Source organism: Zootoca vivipara, chromosome 10 (genome assembly GCF_963506605.1).
Source record: "Zootoca vivipara chromosome 10, rZooViv1.1, whole genome shotgun sequence".
In the NCBI taxonomy this organism is placed as follows: Eukaryota; Metazoa; Chordata; class Lepidosauria; order Squamata; family Lacertidae; genus Zootoca; species Zootoca vivipara.
The window spans coordinates 389,372-412,864 of record NC_083285.1 but is presented as its reverse complement, the minus strand read 5'-3'; the positions used below and the strand labels follow the sequence as shown (position 1 = coordinate 412,864).

The 23,493-nt window shown below is 42.9% G+C and overlaps 2 protein-coding genes across 3 annotated transcripts in view; one reads left to right on the top strand and one right to left on the bottom strand.

Annotated features, from left to right (window-relative positions):
• TM7SF3 (transmembrane 7 superfamily member 3) overlaps nucleotides 1–4,784 on the bottom strand; it is a 30,363-nt gene extending 25,579 nt beyond the window's left edge. Inside the window, exon 1 of one of the 2 annotated variants that reach the window (XM_060279474.1) lies at nucleotides 4,438–4,784. Coding sequence is in view for 1 of the 2 variants with exons in the window: in XM_035127841.2 (XP_034983732.2) it covers nucleotides 4,438–4,510 (73 nt within the window). In the remaining variant the exon portion in view is untranslated. The remainder of the gene's footprint in view (nucleotides 1–4,437) is intronic. The other variant, XM_035127841.2, reaches the window with a different exon arrangement.
• A 3,788-nt stretch (nucleotides 4,785–8,572) lies between these two features.
• Nucleotides 8,573–14,307, top strand: MED21 (mediator complex subunit 21). Its single transcript, XM_035126725.2, has 4 exons — nucleotides 8,573–8,674; nucleotides 9,077–9,191; nucleotides 11,389–11,489; nucleotides 12,711–14,307. Exons 1-4 carry the CDS (start codon nucleotides 8,633–8,635, stop codon nucleotides 12,882–12,884), a joined length of 432 nt encoding a protein of 143 aa, XP_034982616.1. The 5' UTR covers nucleotides 8,573–8,632; the 3' UTR covers nucleotides 12,885–14,307.
• Nucleotides 14,308–23,493: the final 9,186 nt, after the last annotated feature.

The following is a 23,493-nucleotide window of genomic DNA, read 5'->3' as shown; positions in this document are numbered from 1 at the left end:
AACCCCCCCCCCCTCATCAGAAGCAGCCCGTCTGCAAGCAGTCATGAAAGTGCAGGGCCTGAAGGGGTGAGTCAGGAGACGGAGAAGGAGTGCCAGGGCTCTGGCAGCATTGGAGAGCCCCTGCTCCACAGGCAGGAAGAGAGAGAGGCGGGAAGGGTGGACAGGAATAAGGCAGACCGTAGACCCTTCCTCCCGACACCAGGATTGAGAAGGAGGAGAAAGGGGAGGAGATTCACTGTCCCGAGGCTTTTATGTTGGTCAAAGTCGCGAAAAGGGGCAGTGCCGGATTCTGATTCGGAATAAGGAGACATGAAACCAGCAGCTCTTTACACTGTAAATAATGTGCACTAATAAAGACTTTTGAAAGACAAGCATGTGGAAGGTCGTTACTCAGGAGCAGTCATAACAACCTTGACAGCTGTCATACATTATATTGAGGCCAATGGCCAGCATGAACACGAGTCTATACAGTCCACAATATCTTAACATTGAAAAAATACAGACAAATACAAAAAATAAAGCATACCTTAGTGTTTGTATACAATCTGCGGAACAGGGGTCAAACACTTATGTAACCCCTGCTGCCTGAAGCAGAAAATGAAAAGCTTAATATACAGTTCCACCACAGGTAACACCCTAGTACTAATCAAGGCTATTGGAATTTTTAATTTGGAATTTTCCAGGACTCACAGCCAAGATGGTCTATGCAGTCCAGGGGGTGACTCTGCCTGCCAGCTTCCTCAGTCTCAATGTTGATCCTTGTAGGGAGGAGCTTGGGGGCAAACTAGAATGAGTTGAGCTCCTGTTGCTCTGTCCCAGCTCCTGCCAACCTAGCAGTTCAAAAGCACACCAGCCCAAGTAGATAAATGGGTCCCACTGCAGCGGGAAGGTAAACGGTGTTTCTGTGTGCTCTGGCTTCCATCACAGTGTCCCATTGCTCCAGAAGCAGTTTAGTCATGCTGGTAACGGAAAGCAGTTGAGCAGTTTAGTCATGCATGAGGCGGAAAGCTGTCTGCGGACAAACACCGGCTTCTTCGGGCTGAAGTGAGACGAGTGCCGCAACCCCAGTTGCCTTTGACTGGACTTAACCATTTTGGAACAATGTCTGATTGCTGAGCCACTGGCTACACCAGTAAGGAGAGGTTTTCTCTCTTAACGCCTCTCCAGAGCTGCCTTAATGACAAATAAAAGGAATGCACATTGGAGAGACTCATTTGTTTTCCAATTCCAAAACAGAAACAAAAGCCAGAGTCTGAAAAATAAGATCACGAGAAAAGCCCCACTGGATCAGGCCAGTTGCCCATCTAGTCCAGCCTTTTGTTCTCAGTGTCCCGCCAGACGCTTCTGCGATGCTTGAAAGCAGGTCCTGAGGGCAACAGCTCTCTCCCCACTTGGGATTCTGAGCAAATGGTATTCAGACAGTGGCGGCAGATTGTGGCCTTATCCTCTATTAGGTTCTTTAATCCTCCTTTAAAGCCATCCAATTTGGTGGCCTCATTACTTCTGGTGGGAGCAAATTCCACAGTTGAACTATGTGCTGTATTGGTATTTTAAAACAAATTATTTCTTGATGTTTAAGTAGTCTCTCTTGACTTATGTAATGCCGTCTCATTCCTGACCTAAGATGAGCAAAAGCAGCAAAGCTGCCCATTTTATGGTACTACAGTACCTTAATTTTGGGCAGGAACATACAACTGATAATTGTGTTCTAATAAGCCTTCTGAAGTCAAAGGGTGGCAATCTTCATAGTGCAGGCTCTGAAACTCAGGGCTACCCTAACAGGGTAGTGTGTCCTAGACCTGGACCTGTTTTAATTCTCTTCTCTCTATTTCATTTTTAACTCAATGTGCCGAGCCTATTTTGGGCTATTTTATGCTTTACATATATCTGCATATTAGATTTTTGGCGCTGGCACCTAAATATTTGCATTATTGTCTAGGGGTAATTTAAATGTTATTATGCCAGCAATATCGCCTTGAATTATGCTTTGTTGCTTGTCTCTGGCATTTTTGTATTGTTTTATTTTGCTATGGCTATATGCTAACGCAATAAAGGTTTGACTTTGAAGTCAAAGGAAAAGCAGTTTAGGTTCCCAGCATTGTACAGTATTGAAAAATACCACAGCCCTAGAATAGTCACATTCATCACGCTGTAAAAATGCTCCCTGCTTCTAATATTAATTAAGTTGGTCTTCTGTAGACTATTATCAAAGCTCATGCAATATTGCAGCAAGAACTCTGACAAACCAGTGAGAGCTGCAAAACTAGTTTGAGCATTTACATATAATGTAATTGCGTCCAATGACACATTTGCTGCTGTTCCTTCTGCATTATCCACAGCAAAGCTTAAGCCTTTGTCTCAGCAATAAAAGACATGCTAGTTCATCAGCTCAGGGAACCAAGAACACTGCACAGATGCCAAGGCACATGACTCAAACTATGAAGACACATGACCGGTTCTTTTAAAGCCTACAATTCCCATGACTGCTTTGCTTCCATTGGAAGACAAGCGGGTAATATAGGCAACTACTGTAATGCCAATATTCCCATTGCCAGCCAAAAACAAGGAAGCCCCCTCCCTGACCCTCCTTTGCAGCTTCCTTGAGTGTTTTTCTCTGGCTGGAATGGGTCCTTGGACTCCAATAATTCCTTCTGCTTGCCGGGATCTCAGCTAGAGAGAGGTGTGTTCATGAGTGTGTAGAAGCTTGCCTGCCTGCTGTACCAAGGTAAAAATTACAGCAATCCATCGTATACAGCCAGGCCCTACGTTACAAACGCATCTGTTCCAACTCTACAGACAGAGAATCTCACCTAAGAGATCTACAGCAAACCTTTTTAGAACTAAAATATCCACCTGATGAAGTTAAACAACAGATCAACAGGGCCAGACTGATACCTGCTGCAAGACAGACCCCAAAAAGAAAATAACAGAACACCACTAGTTATCACATACAGCTCCTAAGTTAAAACAGTACAACGCATCATCAGAGATCTACAACCTAGACAATGACAGCTCTCTTTCTCAAGCTCTGGGAGGAAGACCTTTCATTGCCTACAGACAGCCACCCAATCTTAAACAACTCCTCACCCACAATAATACAACCACCAGACTTAACATGGACACTGGTACCAGAGCCTGCAATAAACCCAGATGTCAACTTTGCTGCCACATACACCCGGACAACACCATTACTGGCCCCAACAACATCCAACATACCATCTCAGGACTATTTAATTGCTCATCTTCTAACATTGTGTATGCCATCAAATGCCAACAGTGCCCATCAGCTCTCTATATTGGACAAACAGGCCAAACCCTACGCCAAAGGATAAATGGACATAAATCTGACATCAGGAATCACAAGACAGAGAAACCAGTAGGAGAACACTTCAATCTCCCAGGACATTCTATACAAGATCTCAAAGCAGCTGTTTTATTACAGAAAAAATTCAGAAACAGACTCGAAAGAGAAGTTGCTGAATTGCAACTCATTAGCAAGCTTAAAACCATGGAGCCACCTGGAATGAACAGAGACATAGGATTCTTATCTCATTATACATGATCAAGCTTTCCTTAGCACCTCAGCCCTTGCTTTTCCCCCACAAGACCAATTGCAGTCGTTAACAGTCGTTAACAGTCATCAACAGGTTTACCACTCCTATCAGCCCATCACCCATTCCCATCACCCCCACCCCCACCCTCTGAATATACATAAGGGTCTGGTGGCTTCTGTTTCAGTGTATCTGACGAAGTGTGCATGCACACGAAAGCTCATACCAAAATAAAAACTTAGTTGGTCTTTAAGGTGCTACTGAAAGAATTTTTTTATTTTGTTTCGACTCGGACCAACACAGCTACCTACCTGTAACTAGAGCTTAGGGTTTTGTTTTTTTAAAAAAACACACACACAAAACATGCCCATTGCCCCCTCCAAAAGTTTAATGTGACACAGGAGACAGTGAACCATATAAAGGAGGAGCCAGGTTGAGAGGACACCTGGTGGCAAACTCAGGTTTGCTGTTGCCCACTGTGCAAAACAGAACACAGTACCGATTAGATAAAGGGGGGATATTCCTTTGCTTTAACTGAATCAACAGTTTTCATACACAGCCCCGAAAACACACAGCAGCATTAATCCAAGGCGCATAATACAGCCTGCTTTGTTGACCGACTACCGATGAACAAGACAGCCCTTCCTGGCTTCTACACCATGATCCCTTTGGAAGGAAAACAGCTTTAAGCCACGAGCACTCCAGCCAGTATCCAGACGGCCCCAAACTACCGTACGTTAACTTCGGGCATGCAACAGGCATGGGGGGACCGTTTCCCAGAAACGAAACCAGATGCGGCACAATATTTCACTTGTCTGGTCAGTTAGCAAACCCAGATAAACTGGGTACAGGATTTCTTTAGAAGCATCAGCCTTTGTGGCCTTACCTGCCGCGGCGTCCTCTGCACCTTCGCACCTGTAAAAGCCCCCGAGTACTAGAAACAGGGAAAGGAGCCACATGGTGCCTGCAGACTAACCGCCGTCTCTCCACGCGCAAGAGGATCCGGAGCGCGAGGCGAGGGATCGCATGCACACAAACAAACACACCACACAAGCCGAGAGAAAGAAATGGGAGCGGCGGTGCAAGCAGGCTCTACTACCCCGGGCAGCAAGCGCCGAGTCTCATCCCTGCTCCAAGGCGCGCGCTCCCTTGTCCTTGGAGCGCGCGGCTGCAACGCGCCTCTATGCCCAAACCCTCCGGCTGCGGAACAGGCCAGCAGGAGCTCACTTCCGGGGAGGGAACCCTTCTCTCCCCAGCCTCCCTTTTCCCCGCGCGTGTTTGCGCAGAGACAACAGCAGCAGCACGTCCCGCGGAGTTTGTTTGGCAAAGGGGAAAAGGTTGCAGCAACCCTCATTCCCCAAAAATGGCAGCTCAGTTGCTTTGTTTGCATCCGTGGATGGGAAATGCCGCTTCACCCGAAATGTCAAATGCTTGAAAATTCAGTTCACCTTAAAAAAATAAAAAAATGATTTCTTGCTTCAAGAGTGTGGAGGGGAATAACTAATCCGCAAATGCAGTCTTAAATTATGGAAAGAAAATCTATTGGCGTTTCAGATGAATGGGCATGGGAGATGGGGCGCAGGAGCAGGCTAGACTACATGGACTTCTAGGGGTCTACTATATATAACCAAGGGAGGGGCCTGGGGCAAAGGAGCTGGTGCCTAGGGCCAATTCCTAGGGACCGTGCAGGGCATGAGCGTAGCCAGGATTTTGTTAAGGGGGGGCAACCAAAGTGGTTGAGCTTTTTTTCAGGCGATCTGCCCCCTCTTGGCTACTCCCATGTTGGAGGGCCCCCCCCCAAAGTGCCATTGAAATGGTGTATGTGCGCCAAGTCTTGTGATCAATTATGCTGGCTGGGTCTTACCCCCTGAGCTGATGTGCAGGTTTATGGGCCCTGAAAGAGGCTGGTGGTTTCTAATTACAGTTGCCATCTTTTTCAGCACAAACACGTTTTAAGTGTGGTTTAAGTGCATTATACAAATGTGACACTAGTTGGTGGGGGTGAGCTAATGGAAAATTCCATATATATATTTAAATGTTTTCTTAATAAAAGCATTTTCACAGCATTTTATATATGTGTGTAGTTTCAAACATGCGCTGGATTATGGAGAAAGCTAGAGAGTTCCAGAAAAACATCTACTTCTGCTTCATTGACTACGTATTGATCACAGCAAACTTTGGCAAGTTCTTAAAGAAATGGGAGTGCCTGATCACCTCATCTGTCTCCTGAGAAATCTCTATGTGGGAATAACTGATTGGTTCAAAATTGGGAAAGGAGTACAATAAGGCTGTATATTGTCTCCCTGCTTATTTAACTTATATGCAGAATTCATCATGCAAAAGGCTGAACTGGATGAATCCCAAGCTGGAATTAAGATTGCTGGAAGAAATATCAACAACCTCAGATATGCTGATAATAATAATAATAATTTATTATTTATACCCCGCCCATCTGGCCGGGTTCCCCCAGCCACTCTGGGCGGCTTCCAAAAAAACAGAAATTCTAAAATACAGAAATCCATCAAACATTAAAAGCTTCCCTAAACACACCGTGCAGGGTGTTTTGATGACACAACCTTGATGGCAGAAAGTGAGGAGGAATTAAAGAACCTTTTAATGAGGGTGAAAGAGGAAAGCGCAAAATATGGTCTGAAGCTCAACATCAAAAAAACTAAGATCATGGCCACTGGTCCCATCACCTCCTGGCAAATAGAAGGGGAAGAAATGGAGGCAGTGAGAGGTTTTACTTTCCTGGGCTCCTTGATCACTGCAGATGGTGACAGCAGTCACGATATTAAAAGACGCCTGCTTCTTGGGAGAAAAGCAATGACAAACCTAGACAGCATCTTAAAAAGCAGAGACACCACCTTGCCAACAAAGGTCCGTATAGTTCAAGCTATGGTTTTCCCAGTAGTGATGTATGGAAGTGAGAGCTGTACCATAAAGAAGGCTGATCGCCAAAGAATTGATGCTTTTGAATTATGGTGCTGGAGGAGACTCTTGAGAGTCCCATGGACTGCAAGAAGATCAAACCTATCCATTCTTAAGGAAATCAGCCTTGAGTGCTCACTGGAAGGACAGATCGTGAAGCTGAGGCTACAATATTTGGCCACCTCATGAGAAGAGAAGACTCCCTGGAAAAGACCCTGATGTTGGGAAAGATGGAGGGCACAAGGAGAAGGGGGCGACAGAGGACGAGATGGTCGGACAGTGTTCTCGAAGCTACGAACATGAGTCTGACCAAACTGCAGGAGGCAGTGCAAGACAGGAGTGCCTGGCGTGCTATGGTCCATGGGGTCATGAAGAGTTGGACATGACTAAACAACAACAACAAAGTTTCAGCCCTGTTTGCTCAATTCTTTCTGAGTTGAACGAGGTTTTCTCCATAGTAATAGCCCTGTCAGATACATGTTTCTCAGAAGTAAATCTTGCAGAGATCAGTGGTGCTTACTAGTAAGTGCAGAACAGTTGCATGATTTGCAAAAATTCAACAGGTGCAGAATCTCATGCTCTACCAAATGAGCTATACAGTACAGAGGTTGACAGCATCCTTTTCACAGCATTTCGTAATACATCACCACTGATTTCAACAGAACTTCTTCCTGAGAAATTGGAAATGTCAGAAGCTGCCTTACACTAAGTCAGACCATTGGTTGCCCACACTGACTCTGCAAGTTTCAGGCAGAGTCCAGGGATTAGAGGTGGGACTTTTTGCATGTAAGCCATGTTCTCTGCCACTGAGTTATCCTGCACACATTTACTCCAAGTGAGTGCACAAAGGCTGAAAGCTCTAGCAGCTCCATCTGTTTCTCTACTGCCAATCAGAGGGGAAGCTGGATTAGTTTGTTGCAGCAAACACCACAAAAGAATATTGTAGAATCTTAAAACACTAACATATGTATTACTTTATTGCATAAGCTTTTGTGGATTGGAGATGGTTATGCTCAAACAAGGGAAAACTGCAATGTAAAGCCACATGATTCATCAAGACCAACTGAATCTTGTGGCACCTTAAATATTAGCACATTTATTTAGAGGTCCAATTCTATGTACAAATGAATTGAAAAGGAATAGTGACAGTTTAATCACACTAGCTTACAAATGCCAGGATATATCTGCCTTACCCCATGTTCATCCACTCAACTGCGTAAACCTGTGGAACTGGTACCATTACAGTATTGGTGCCTCATAATGCTTATTCTTATCATTTATTTAATTTGTATACCACCCTTCACCCAGCAATCCCAGGGTGATTTAGAGCAGAAAAATACAAAATGAGAACACATCACGTTCCACATTTGTAACAAAATCTCTTAATGTGGTGACACCTAAACTTTGGAACTTCCTGCCTATTGATTTCTGTACTCCATTCAGTGTCTGCTTGAAAACATTTTTGTTTTGGAAAGCCTATCATGGAAGTGCTGATGTGCCTTAATAGTTTTCACTGTTGGTTTTAATGACCTTTAACTGTTTTTATTGATGCTTTTAATATTTCTCGTAAATGGCTTAGTCTTAGTGTATATAAATTTCCTTTAATCGATAAAATAAACACCGCCAACACTGCTTTACGAATGGCCACAGCCTCAACATAATACTGCAACACTGCTAATAACGTATTACTTTCATTTTCCTCCGACCTCACCGTTTACTCTTCCGCTGCCATGTGTACCATACGCACCAAAAACTCTCAAGCTCCGCAACCCCAGAGTCGGTCGCGACTGGACCTAATGGCCAGGGGTCCCTTTACCTTTCTTTACTAGGTGCCATAAGACTTTCCCCCCTTTTTGCTTTCTCAAAATGAGAGTGGAAACGCCTCGCTCCTCCTTTCCGATAGAGGGCGCACCACCAAACGGTTCTCGCTGCCACAGAGACGAGACTCTCGCCTGGGTTTACTCGTTGTTTTCCCCGTATGGCACCGACAGCGAGTCGGACCAAAAAGGGAACGCTTCCGAGGCGTGGCCCTGGCAACCTCAACGCCCGCCTCCCCGCTCCTGCTCGGTCCATTGGCTGCGTCCATTGGCTGCGCCCAATGAGGAGCTGAGGAAGAGGGCGCCGCCTCTGAATGCGGGGACTGGGGCGCCATGGCGGACCGCCTCACGCAGCTGCAGGATGCCGTGAACTCGGTGAGCCGGGGCGGCGCGGGAGGCCGTGTTTCGCCCGGGACGGGGCTTGTGTCTTGCGCTTAACATCCCTGGGCCCATTAAAAAGGGGGGGTGGGGTGGTAGGAGGAGCGGGAAGGGAGCCTGTGGCTGGGCATAAGAAGGGCCGTACTGGATATCGTGATGCTACCGTGTAATTATTATTATTATTTTAATGTAAAAGCCTTTCTGAAGAACTTATTATTCAAAACCCCTAAGCAGTGTGCAAAAACGCAGGGGTAAAGCAGTAAAAAGAGGGTCATAAAAACATGAGTAAGGTCCAAGCTTATGAGTCAGGGGAGGAGCCTGGGCATAAAAAGGTGCTTCATGAGATGCCTGAAGCAGCTGACGGGTGATGCTTCGTGTATTTTGTGTATTTGTCTATAGCTTGCAGATCAATTTTGTAATGCGATTGGAGTATTGCAGCAGTGTGCCCCACCCGCTTCCTTCACCAATATTCAAACGGCAATAAACAAGGATCAGCCTACTAATCCTACAGAAGGCAAGTAAACTTCCCGGTAATACTTTTCAGGGAGAGAAGAGTAATGTAATGCACTGTAATGTAAAATGGGAATCTCTCTTTTTAATTCCTTTAAAGTAAAAGTAAAGTCCTTTACTTTTAAAAAAATGTCTTACTGGTTTTATAAAATAAACAGATGTAACAAGAACAATGAAACCCAGTAACTCTCCTTTACTTTTTAATAATGATTATGTAAGTTTCTTCCTTAACAGCTTTTTAATCAATAATGAATTGGCAGGGATTATTTGTAGGGCGTACAAGTGTGTAAAGCAGGTGTGGGGAACCTCTTGCCCCTCCAGAGGTTGCTGAACTCCAACTCCAACATGGTCAATGGCTAGGGATGATGGGAGTTGATCCTTTACCAAAATCTAGAGGGCTAAAGGTTCTCTGCAACTGATGTAAGAGAGACTGCTAACATTTGCCTCAGTTTAATTGTCCATGAGTAATTCCTCCAAGTAAACATTGAATGAACCTATAAGACATATTCATACCACCATAAGTTTTTGTTTGGGTTCTTGTGGCTATAAGTTGGACAGCCTGGGGACTATGGACTGCAGGAATATACCGCTTTTCTGACTTATAGTGATGCTACTGCCCTGCCTCCAATTGCTCAGATGTGAAGCATCTTATAGCAAACTAAATCTGTGAAACTCTGGTATTTGTGTATTGTCACTTGCATAGTAAGGTCATTTAACCTGATGTTGGGAAAGATGGAGGGCACAAGAAGGGGACGACAGAGGACGAAATGGTTGGACAGTGTTCTCAAAGCTACAAACATGAGTCTGACCAAACTGCGGGAGGCAGTGCAAGACAGGAGTGCCTGGTGTGCTCTGGTCCATGGGGTCACAAAGAGTCAGACACGACTAAACGACTAAACAACAACATGCTTGTTTTAACCTATTCTATGAGATTCCTGCATTGCAGGAAGTTGCACTAGAGGACTCTTTGGGGTCCCTTTCAATTCTGTGATTCTTACAAGTCTTACCATGTTGAGTGGGCCTTCCTAACTAGTAAACATGTTTTGGATTGCAGCATGAAGATGCTGTGAGTAAGCTACACTGAACGTTGTAGAACTGATTTTTAAGTAAATATGCAAAGGGATTGTGCTGTGAAACTTAAATGGCCATCACAATGCTCACATCTCATAATATTGTTTCCTGTTCATTAATGTACTAACATAATAGAACCTATCCTGTGGAGGCTTTGCCATAGTAGCAGGGGCATACCTAGGGATTGGCCAGGTTATCCCATGGCACAAGCCCAGGTGGGTGCAAAAATTGTACTTCTCCACTCTGGCTCAGAGTGGCTATGCGCTTCCCCTGCCTTCCACTGGTAGAACACTTAAGACAACATACATACATACATACATACATACATACATACATACATACCCTGTTCATCTGGCTGGGTTTCCCCAGTCACTCTGGGTGGCTCACAGCATATATAAAGCATAGTAAAACAGCAAACATTAAAAACTCCCTAGTACCTTCAGGTGTCTTCTAAAAATGATGTAGTTCTTTATCTCCTTGATATCTGAAGGGAGGGCGTTCTACAGGGAGGGTGCCACTACGAAGAAGGCCTCCTGGTTCCTTCTAACGTCACTTCTCATAGTGAGGGAACCACCAGAAGACCCTCAGAGGAGGACCTCAGTGTCCAGGCTGAATGATGGGGGTGGAGACACTCCTTCAGGTATACTGGGCCGAGTTCATTTAGGGCTTTAAAGGTTAGCATCAACACTTTGAATTGTGCTCGGAAACATACTGGGAGCCAATGAAGATCCTTTCGGACCAGTGTTATATGATCCCAGCAGCCACTCCCAGTCACCAGTCTTGCTGCTGCATTCCAATATAGGTAGTGGGATTGTTGAAAATCAGGTGCCCTGCCTTGCATGAACAAAGTGCTTTCTGCTTAGGCAAAACCAACACTAGATCCAACTTGTTTGCACTCTGTAGGGAAATGTGGTTGTTTTAGACTTTCTGTACTCCATTCCCATGTGCTGTACAGTAAATCTTTACAGTAGTTATTATAATTACTCTCAGAAGACAAGTAAAATAAGAAAAATATCTGTCATTATCAATATTCTTGTGCATCTTGAAATTTTATTTCTTCTAAACTATGACCTGAACAACTTGATCTTCTGCAATTTATAAAGATGGTGTCAATGTTGTTGCTTTTACAGAATATGCCCAGCTGTTTGCTGCGTTGATTGCAAGAACTGCCAAGGATATTGACGTATTAATAGATTCTTTGCCCAGTGAGGAATCAACAGCCACATTACAGGTAAAAATGAAATTTAAATGGCTCATATGCTTTGTGTAATACTGCTTTTGTGTACTACTGGATGCTAAGAATATGAAACAACCATGACTGGCCCTCCAGATGCTGCAGAACTCAAACTCCCATCATTCCTGACTATTGGCCATGCTGGCTGGGGCTGATGGGAGCTGAGGTCCAGCATCTGGAAAAGTATGGTTTATCACCTCAGACAGCATTTTCTTTGGTGGGGGTGGTGATCTCTGTAGGGAACCATTGACTCGAAACGTGTCTCCCAGATCCCCCTTCTGGAACTGCACTTCCCAGAATGATTTGTGATGCCAAAGCCCCATTTCAGCCTGTTAGTCCAGAAGTGTACCCAATTTTATGACATCAAACCTCTGCAAATCCAACTCCTGATTGATGTAGTAGAGCAACCAAGGTTGTTTTTGTTCTATAACTTGGCCTTTGTTCTATAACTATATGAAAATGGACCAAACCTGGAGTTGAGAGGCCGCTCTGTGCTGGTAGCTTGCCCAAGAACTGAAGACTGGCCTAGTTCCTGCTGTGACCATTAAAAAGCTTAATCGATCTATCTTAAATACAGTTCTTGATAACATAGAAATTATTAGCTGTGGGGGTATACTGGTATACCTGTTTTTTAAAAACAACATTTTATATCTATTTTTAAACATTAAAATGTATTTAATTCTATTTTTAATTATATTTTGCTACATGATTGTGTGATGCACTGGGCTCTTTGGATAGGGAAGATAAAAATTTTAATTAAATAAGAAGTCCACTTTTGAGTGCTTGAGGGGGTGTCGGAATATAGGAAGCTGTTGCGTACCAAGTCAGACCATTGGTCCATCTAGTTTAGTATTGTCAACACGGACTGGTAGTAACTCTGCAGGGTTTCAGGTGGTAGTGTTTTCTCAGCCCTGGAGGGTTTTTTGGATGCAAAGCATGTGCCCTACCACTTCTGCGAAGTCATTAAGAGAGTTGTCTCCAATAAATGAAACTGTACAGTGTTAGACTTTTCAGGTTCTGTGTTACTGAAATGCGTAAAAACATGCAGTATTACAAATTGTTATAAGACACCAGCTATTCACAGGCTAAAAATAAGAGGGTCCCAGAAATGGCTCTTACCTCCTGCCCTCCCCCCCCCCCCCCCGAGTAAATCCTCGTCAGTTTTAAAGGACTAAACAAATGTGCTCTCAGCGTTTCTATGTTTTTCCAAATGTATAGGCTGCCAGTTTGCATCGCTTGGAGGAAGAGAATCACGAGGCAGCTGCACGTCTTGAAGAGGTAGTTTATCGTGGGGATATGCTCTTGGAGAAGATACAGAATGCTTTAGCTGACATTGCTCAATCACAGCTGAAGACAAGAAGTGGCAGTCATAGTCAACCTGCTCCAGATTAACCACCAGAGGTCTTGGGACTTGACCATAAAATTTGAACTTCTTGAGAAAAACAAGTTGTATATTACTGTTGAGCCTTAATCGTGTGGAAAGACGTCTGGTGTTGTGTTTCCAGGAAACCATCTCCCTGTTGACAAAATATTCAGTCTTTTGTATGGCATTGCACTAGTGGGAAGTAATCACAAATTGAGAGTTGCCAAACTTTTTATTTTTAATATGTTCCTTATGCCCAAAGCCCTGTGCTTTGATTGTTACTGTTTGATAGATCAGAATGTCTGGTTTCATTTGGTAGGCAACCTTGTGAAGTCATAATGAATTAAATGCCCCAGGCATGCATACTGACGCACGGTGTTTTATTGCATGGAATTATTTTCTGTGTGAGAAACAGAATACAGTCATACCTTGGAAGTCGAATGGAATCTGTTCCGGAAGTCTTTTCGACTTCCAAATCATTCAACTTCCAAATCGCGGCTTCTGATTGGCTGCAGGAAGCTCTTACAGCCAATCGGAAGCTGCGGAAGCCCCATTGGACGTTTGGCTTCCAAAATAATGTTTGACAGTCGGAAAAGTCACTTCTGGGTTTCGATCGTTTGGGAGCCAAAATGTCCGAGTTCCAGAGCGTTTGACAACTAAGGTACGACTGTAAAGTGTCACTAAGTCTTTAACTTGCTCCTAATGTTTATCATTATTTTTCTATTGACTAGCAGACTAAAGAAAATCCTTTAGTTTTTCCAGTACAGATTTGCAATGGATAGCAAGAGCTTGGTTTTTATTTCTTGTGGGAGATCTGGGTAATATCCAACTGTTGAACAGCTTATGGACAGCTGCATGTGGGTATGGATGAACACTGTACATTGGCGTGGGAAACCTCTGGCCCTCCAGACATTGTTGGACTACGACTCCCATTAGCTGCAGCCAACATGGGCAGTGGATTATTGGAGTTGTAGTCCAGCAGCATCTGCAGGGCAATAGGTTCCACATCCCTTCTGTATACACTGTTATGGATATAATTGGGTGGTCTGCTTTGGTGTGAAAGGGGAAGGAGAGAAGGTATGGAAGAATTAGAGGTTTGCCTACCTGTTATACATGGGACGCAGCTTGGGCTAAATCAATTGATTCAAACCAGGCATCCCCAAACTGTGGCCCTCCAGATGTTTTGGCCTACAACTCCCATGATCCTTAGCTAACAGGACCAGTGGTCGGGGAAGATGGGAATTGTAGTCCAAAACATCTGGAGGGCCGAAGTTTGGAGATGCCTGATTCAAACAAAGGTGAGCTGTCATTTTTTATTGGAAGCTCAGTCTTGATGGTATCCAAAGTTAGAACTTAGACAGTTTGCATAAATGAAGCATAGCTGAATATGACAGGTCAACACTTTAATGTTAAACATGTGCAGACAAATAAAAAATAATTTTTGTCCTAAAATAGTTTGTTTATATCTATATTTATATTGTCTCTCTCTGACACTCTCTCACACAATTTTACCCTACTGATTTTCTTTGTGTTGTAATATTAGAAACTAGCTAAATTGCCCTCACATCATCCTGATATTTGATTAGAAATCAAACCTACTTTTAAATTTATTTTTATTCTACCATCAATTATATAAATGTAAAAATTAAAACACAGACTGAAGTGCTTTTTAAAAATTAAAACACAGACTGAAGTGCTTTTTACAATATTTTGTACCCTAACTAATTGTTTGATGTGCGCTTAACAGTACAAAATCAGAATTACAAATACAGTGGTACCTTGACTTACAAAGATGATCCGTTCTGCGGCCGTCTTCGTAAGTCGAAGTCTTCGGTTGTCGAAGCGCCGCTTCTGCGCATGCGTGAAGCGCTTTCTTGCTCTTCTGTGCATGCGCTGACTGCGCTTTGCGCAGGGGCAGAATGCGCGCGCAGGGCACACGCGGCGAAAAGACTTCCGGGGTTGTCGACTTCGGAAGTCGAATCGTTCGGATGTCAAGGTACCACTGTATACTAAAAGCAGATTAAAACAATAAAACTCAGACCCTAAAAAGGACTAGGGGAAAAAACAATACACCCACACGTGAAAAGATAGAAAAGTACGGTAGTTGCAGATGGGTCTGTGGGGAGGAAATTACATAAATGAGGTGTTGCCCTCTGATTGCCAGCCGTTTCATCTTGGACACTATGAAGAGCCTTTTTGCTGACAACAAAAGACAGCATTACCTGGGCTTTATATGCATGTTATTCAGATTTTGTTGAACTATCAAACCATAATCTTTGTGCCAGATTTAGTATTACTGATATTCAGGGAATAAATGGTGAGGATTCCTGAATATTCTAATAAATCTTTAATACGGTCAAAGACCAGTGAGAGAATTACCGGTATACAGTTCAGTTCATATAATGGGTATCTACATAGTAAAATTGCAGTTAAAATGTTACAAATTTTAAAATTTTATAAAAGTTTGATATATGAATCTCAGCCACCTGCCGACACTCCTGTGATAATCCTACAATAGATCAGCTAGGTTATCTGTCACTGGTGGTTGCTGCCATCACGGCGTGCCTTATTCTTGTCGCTATGTAGCAAATTTTTGCTACAATCCTGGTAGTCTTTATGTCCTTGTCAGCTAAAAGGTGTCTGGTGAAGGCTTCCTCTGATCGGCCGGGCTGTTTCACTAGGATTGGTTCGATCAGCTCTTTCCTCGTATCACGATATAATTGGCAATATAAATGGACATGCCCGATGGATTCGATCTCATTGTCATCACAGGGGCATAGTCTTTGGTCAATCGGAGTCTTGTTGTATCTACCAACTAATAAAGCTGAGGGGAGGGCGTTAAAACGGGCCCTGGAGAATGCCCAGTGATGTTTGGGATTATCTAATGCCTGAGGTAATTTGCTAAGTGGATCCTTCGATGGTCATAAACAGGCATCCCCAAACTGCGGCCCTCCAGATGTTTTGGCCTACAACTCCCATGATCCCTAGCTAAGAGGACCAGTGGTCAGGGATGATGGGAATTGTAGTCCAAAACATCTGGAGGGCCGAAGTTTGGGGATGCCTAGTCATAAAGGTGCCTATAAATTGTTGCGAGTCAGGTAAGATCGTTTCGGAGTTCAGTGTCAGTTATTATTTCTTTGGTTAGGTTTTTCGCTCTTCCCATTTCCAGGCTTAAAAGATGCTCTGTTGAAAGTCCGTATAAGGATAGTTTCCTGCGGATGCTCTTCTCCCAACTTAATTGAAAGTTATCACAGTGTATCAAGGGGAGGAGGCCAGTTGGTGTCTTATTAAATCTTAGCCAGAAGTAAAAGGCAGCTTGCCACACTTTAGCTTCAACCCTTGTAGGCCTGTTTCCAGACGTAGGACTGCATTGGGAGTATTGATCTTAGAAATCCTGATTGGATTTTTTCATAGAGTCCAGGTTGGAGGTAGGAATAAGTGGTGCACCATACAATAGTTGGGTTAATGGTTTTGCCATAAATAATTTGACGGCTGCTGGGATGTAATTTCCTCCCTTTGATCGGTGGAATCTTGCAATAGCTGTCGTACTCCTTTGTGCGATGGAAGAGATGTATTTAATGTGGGCTGTTTTCTTCCGGGAAGCTTGAAATACAACTCCCAGATATTTAAAGCATGTTACCTGCTCGATGGTTTGCTTGTCTATGTGCCAGTTGTATATTTTCCTTTTATTGGAAAAAAAACATAATTTTGGTTTTTTGGTAGTTCACGATTAATTGTTCCCTCTTACAGTATTGTGCAAGTTTGTTAAGTGCTCTTTGAAGGCCAATCTGAGTCTGGGATAAAATGACCGCATCATCAGCATAAAGCAGGATGGGTAGCCTTTTGTCTGCTAGTTTTGGGGGGTGAATATCTGCTCCTTGAAGATATGCAATTAGAGAGTTTATATAGATGTTAAATAGGTGGGGGGCTAATATACACCCTTGTTTAACTCCCTTAGTTGTTCTAATTGTGTTGGAGAGTTGGCCTTCCCAATTGCATCTTACACGAAGTCGTGTGTTCTTGTATAGCTTATATATTAATAACAGCAGACATCGGTCTATAGATGACTTGCTAAGTTTGTCCCATAGGCGGATTCATGAGATGGAATCAAAGGCCGATTTGAAGTCAAAAAATGCTGCAAAAAGCTGGGGATTATGCTGTATTGTAATTCCTGAATATTTAAAACAGTTGCTTGAAGAAATGTGGATCTTCCTTCTCAGCAACTCTAGTACTGGACTCGTCCCATTCACTCTGGTATTAGAAAATGAAGAATGAGTACTGTAAGCCCTTGTCTATGTCCCTTTCCTGGAAACAATTCCTAGGGGTCTGTGTTTATTCATCATCAGAATAGTTCTCTCAAGTCTAGTAGATACAAAAGTTTTGCTATCTTTTCATTATGTTAACCATTTTCCCTCTCTTTCATAATTGGATACGGAATGGAATAGAGGGTATAGCAGAGGATGTATATCATTCATTTACGTATTTTTATTTTTAAAGATTTTAGATTTCCCTGAAGTATGACCAGTTAGGATCTGAAACATGTTGGATCTATAAGCAGAACCAGGCAGACTACTAAGGAGGGCTTGGGAGAACTTGAAACTTGAAAGTAAAGAACAATGTGCAGCTCTTAATTCAGTTCCATGGCCATCAACTCTTTTCAACTCTGACCTCATTGTGGGAATTTACTATAGATCCCCAAGCCAAACTGAGTACAAATATGAAGCCTTCCTGGAAAAGATGACCAAGCATTCAAAAGAAAGTGAGATAATATTAATGGGGGATTTCAACTACTGTGTCCTGATATTTGTTGGATGTCAAACTCAGCCAAGAGCATAAGGTCGAACAGATTCCTCACTGGCCTTGCAAACTACTTCATTGTCCTGAAAGTGGGAGAAGCAACAAGAGGATCAGCCATTTTAGATCTGATCCTAACCAATAGTGATGACCTGGTTAGTGGGGTAGAAGTGGCAGGATCATTAGGTGGGAGTGATCATGCTCTTCTGGAGTTTATTATACAGCGGAAAGGAGCAACCAAGCATACTAAGACTCAAATTCTAGACTTTAAGAAAGCCGACTTCAGAAAACTTAGGGATACGCTGGGTGAAATCCCATGGACAGAAATACTAAAAGGGAAGGGAGTTCATGATGGTTGGGAGTTTGTTAAAAAGGGACATATTCAAAGCACAACTTCAGGCAATACCAATGAGACGGAAACATGGAAGGTGCCTAAAGAAGCCAGAGTGGCTATCTAAAAAACTTTTAACTGAGATAAGATTTAAAAGGGATATGTACAAAAATGGGAAAAGGGGGAAACCACCACAGAGGAATTCAAACAAATAGCCAGCACGTGTAGAGACAAAGTCAGAAAAGCTAAAGCACAGAATGAACTCAGGCTTGCTAGAGAGGTTAAAAGCAACAAAAAGGGCTTTCATGGGTATGTCCGTAGCAAAAGGAAGAACAAGGAAACAGTGGGTTCACTTAGAGGAGAAGATGGCGAAATGCGAACAGGGGACAGAGAAAGGGCAGAACTCCTCAATACCTTCTTTGCCTCAGTCTTCTCCAAAAAAGAAAACAATGCCCGACCTGAAGAATATGGAGCAGATGATTCAGCAGGGGAAACACAGCCCAGAATAAGTAATGGGGTAATACAAGAATACTTGGCTAATTTAGATGTATTCAAGTCTCCAGGGCCAGATGAACTACATCCAAGAGTATTTTTAAAGAACTGGTAGAGGTTTTTTCAGAACCACTGGCAGTGTAATGTTTGAGAATTCCTGGAGAACAGGTGAAGTCCCAGCAGAGTGGAGGAGGGCAAATGTCCCTATTTTCGAAAAGGGGGAAAGAGAGGACCCAAACAATTACCGCCCAGTCAGCCTGACATCAATACCAGGAAAGATTCTAAATATAAATATAATCAAATTATTTCTAATTGTAGGGCATTTCCTACAGGCCTTTTCACTTTGTTCTATTTAGTCCACTGCAAACTAAATTTTCCCAATGTTGCTTACACAGCATGAAATACTTACATTGGTCTGGGAAATCCATTAAGGTGAGATCTGCCACCACAAAGCCCCATCTGGCATTTATTTGTTCAATGCTTATTAAGGTAGCTAGTGACGTGCTTCCTTGGGCTTGCCGACTCTTACAGCCACAGATGTCAGCTGTCTAGCATTGTCTGCAATTACCTATATTTGTCTTACTCTCAGGCTGTTGTGTCTGCAGCTGGTGTGTGTTTGCATTTCTCACAGTCTTTATCATCCATTAAAGTCACCCCTTGTAATAGGGCAATACAGCCTTTTTATTCCTAGGCAAAACAAGCATTTATTTAACAAACTACATTTATTGACTGACTTTACAGTAACATACTCCTTTGACTCCTTTTGCTATGAACTCTGTTCCCCCCCCCTCCAGTATAGACAAAAGCATACTAATTACATAGCTGCCAAGTTCTCCCTTTTTTTAAGGGAAATTCCATTATGCTGAATAGGCTTCCTCGCGAGAAAAGGGAAAACTTGGCAGCTATGTAATTAGCCTGGGAACAGGACAGTTGTTATTAATTATCAGGAGAATAGCTCACTTTCAAAGCACTCACATATCTGAACAGATGAACTTTCAATATTTAAAAAAAGCTTTCAGCTTTCCATCCTGGTGTTATATAGTTGATTTGGCATCTTAATGGACTTTATAATTGCAAGTATTTCACAGCCATGGAGTTGCCATTATTGCAAAATATTACAAATCCACACACAAAGTGTGTTGAGATTCTATGCAAATATGCAAAATGTAACTGTACAATACAGCTGAAGTTTTAATATTAATAATGTAAATCATTTTATTTGACTATCAAAGTATTTATATACCACCAATTCAATAAAATTTAACATGGCAGTGTACAGCAGTATACATAATAAAAATATAAAATCAACAACAAAAGGATTAAAGTGACTGGTTGATAAAATTGTAAACAGTTGCATAGATCTGTTTACATAAAAAGGTCTTCAAGAGATGCTCTTTTAATGCTGGACAAAAGTCCAGAAATAGCATTGCTATCAATGTTTGACAAGGTTAAATGTACCCAATGCTATGGAGGACTTAGCTTACAAACTTGCTGACAGTGGCAAGGGTTATTATAGCTAGGAAATGGAAAAAGCAAGGTGGGTATCAAAATTAATGATCAATTAGCATGTGCTATCAAAGTAAGAAGGGGAAAATGGAAGATTTTTGTGAAATTTGTATTGTTAAAACAGAAAGGTTGTAAACCATCTCAAGAAGTGTTACATTTTTGGAAAGTTGAATAATTATGATAAATAATGGTCTCGGGGTCAGGGTACACTTTTTTATTTGTATTATTCTTATTTAAAGAAAGAATAATGTGTCACGAAGAGTCGGACATGACTAAACGACTAAACAACAAAGAAAGAAAGAAAGAAAGAAAGAAAGAAAGAAAGAAAGAAAGAAAGAAAGAAAGAAAGAAAGAAAGAAAGAAAGAAAGAAAGATGCTCTTACCTATCGTACTGGTAAGAGATGTGGATCCCACCCCCACGCGCTTATAAAGCCAAATCATCTGCCCTCCAACATTTCTCTGAGGAAAATAGAGACAACCTTTTCAACGTCAGAAAGCGTCTCGCATTGGATCACACAGCACACGTATACGTCATATTTGTCATACATTGATACTGATCACCTTGAGCCAATTGCAACCTCTGCACCTCACCTATCTCACGGGATTGCTGAAAAGAAAAAATGTGCAAGGGAAGGGATCAACACCTTCCACAGATAAATGGATCAAAATAAAAATTTAGTGTAAGGGAAAATGCCAGAGAGCCTACCCCACCCCCTTTCTTTCTATCTTTCTTTCTTTCTTTCTTTTTCTTTCTTGTGTTTGTTTGTTTGTTTTTTGTTTGTTTTGAACAGGGGTCAGCAAACTTTTTAGCCATGGGTCGGTCCACCGTCCCTCAGACAGTGGTGGGCCGGACTATATTTTTTGGGGGGGAAATGAACGGATTCTTATGCCACACATATAACCCAGAGGTGCATTTTAAATAAAAGCACACATTCTACTCATGTAAAAACACGCCGATTCCTGGACTGTCTGTAGGCCGGATTGAGAAGGCGATCGGGCTGCATCCGGCCCACGGGCCTTAGGTTGCCTACCCCTGGTTTTGAAGATTCTCTGGAAGCTGCATTCTGCACCCACTACCATATTTGGTGGGGGTGTTTTCTGGAACATAAGAAATTGCCTTCTACCACGTCAGACCATTGATCCATCTACTACTGATGCTGTGTTGCAGATATTAAATATTGCAGAGTTTGAAGTGACTGGAAGCATAAAAACTGACTCCTTTGGAAGTGAAACATTGTCCAGACCCATAGAACTATTATTCAAACTTTAGCTGGCAGAACTGGAATCTTTGTTAATACGTTACAACCTGGCTGAGTCTGAATATATTACTGGGGAAACCTGGTTGGTGGCACAGGGTCAATAGTCCGTAGAACGAGCGGGGGCTCTGTGTGAACACCACAGTATGTTACAGCCATAGCTGCCCAGTCTCCCGTTTTTCGCGGGGAAACCCCGTATTTTAAACCGTTTCCCGCTGGCAGCCCGGATTGGAAAAAATCCCGTAAATCCCCTGGATTTCCTACCTGCCAGGGAGGCTCCATTTTGGGTCCTGGCGCCACCTGATTTCCGGTGCCTAGACATGGGTAGCGTGGCACCGGAAGTCACTTCTACGCATGTCTGGACATGCGTAGAAGCAACTTCCAGTGCCGCTCCGCCCATGCCTGGGCACCGAAAATCGGGCATAGCGGCACCGGAAGTCGCTTCTACGTAGAAGCGGCTTCCGGTGCCGCGCTACCCATGTCTGGGCACCAGAAATCGAGCGGCGCCAGCACCGGAAGTTGCTTCTACGCATGTCCAGACATGCATAGAAGCGACTTCCGGTGCTGCGCCGCTGCTGATCCCACATTTTTCAGCGGGAGACTTGGCAGCTATGGTTACAGCAATAAGTTGATAGGGGAAGCAGTAATCAGAGAATGACATCATTGCGCCTATTGTTTTGTCAGTCAGCTAGGATCTAAAAGGACCATATGGTGGAAATGACTGTACTTCATCACTATATAGTGCTACTCTGGAATCTATTGATCAACTAGCAACAGGGAAATAGTTTTGGAGGACAAAAATCTTTTAACAGTTCCGGATTTCAGATTCCCTCCATCTTGTTTCTGAGCCTAACAAATCCCAAGAACATCTTGAAGCAGAAGGATTTAAATTGGTTGCCATAAAAAAATAGGAACAGAACAGGGGAAGAATTCTGTATTTTAGGAGAAGGGTTCTGTCTATGACAGTCCGACAAAGGCGGGGAGAACCAAAGGAAGGTCACGGGTAAAGTTTTGTTTGCACTTTTCTGGTAATCCAATATTTATTAAAAGCAAGTGAAGCATGGCTTTTTCAGCATCAAGCAAGCAGCTGGGAATTTTAGCAAAATCGTTTTTCTTCCACCAGAACTCAACAGGTCAGATGTGGCTTAGTCTTGCAAAATACCCTTGGCCAATATACCACAAAGCTTTAATGTAAGGCTTGTCTCCTAGTAAATGAATGCAAATATTTCAATAATTCATTTCGTATGGTTCTTCAAAACTAGTGTACATTCTCAAGGAGTTTTATGCCCATTTAGAGACAGCTTTCAGTGTTCATTCTATCCATTTAGAGAGGGGACAGCCCACCTTTCAGATTACATACGCTTATCCTACAGCAGCATCCATTTCATTAGCTCACTGGCTTATAGACACTGAATGTTTATTGCTATAAGCAATTAAAAATACTGTCAATCTTGCTATGTTATAACTTCCCAACCACAACATGTTCTTAAGATAGAATCATAGAGTTGGAAGAGACCACAAGGGCCATCCAGTCCAACCCCCTGCCAAGCAGGAAACACCATCAAAGCATTACTGACAGATGGCTATCAAGCCTCTTAAAGACGTCCAAAGAAGGAGACTCCACCACACTCCTTGGCAGCAAATTCCACTTTCGAACAGCTCTTACTGTTAGGAAGTTTTTCCTAATGTTTAGGTGGAATCTTCTTTCTTGTAGCTTGAATCCATTGCTCCGTGTCCGCTTCTCTGGAGCAGCAGAAAACAACCTTTCATCCTCTTCTATATGACATCCTTTTATATATTTGAACATGGCTATCATATCACCCCTTAACCTTCTCTTCTCCAGGCTAAACATACCCAGCTCCCTAAGCCGTTCCTCATAAGGCATCGTTTCCAGGCCTTTGACCATTTTGGTTGCCCCCCTCTGGACACGTTCCAGCTTGTCAGTATCCTTCTTGAACTGTAGTGCCCAGAACTGGACACAGTATTCAAGGTGAGGTCTGACCAGAGCGGAATACAGTGGTACTATTATTTCCCTTGATCTAGATGCTGCAGCCCAGAATTGCATTGGCTTTTTTAGCTGCTGCATCACACTGTTGACTCATGTCAAGTTTGTGGTCTACCAAGACTCCTAGATCCTTTTCACATGTACTGCTCTCAAGCCAGGTGTCTCCCATCCTGTATTTGTGCCTTTCATTTTTTTTGCCCAAGTGTAGTACTTTACATTTCTCCTTGTTAAAATTCATCTTGTTTGCTTTGGCC

Bases quoted from the DNA above. Each gene is read 5' to 3' on its own strand.
- MED21 (XM_035126725.2), top strand. From the start codon at position 8,633: ATGGCGGACCGCCTCACGCAGCTGCAGGATGCCGTGAACTCG. The intron at 8,675-9,076 runs GTGAGCCGGGGC...ATTTGTCTATAG, and splicing joins TGCAGGATGCCGTGAACTCG to CTTGCAGATCAATTTTGTAA. The intron at 11,490-12,710 runs GTAAAAATGAAA...CCAAATGTATAG, and splicing joins AATCAACAGCCACATTACAG to GCTGCCAGTTTGCATCGCTT.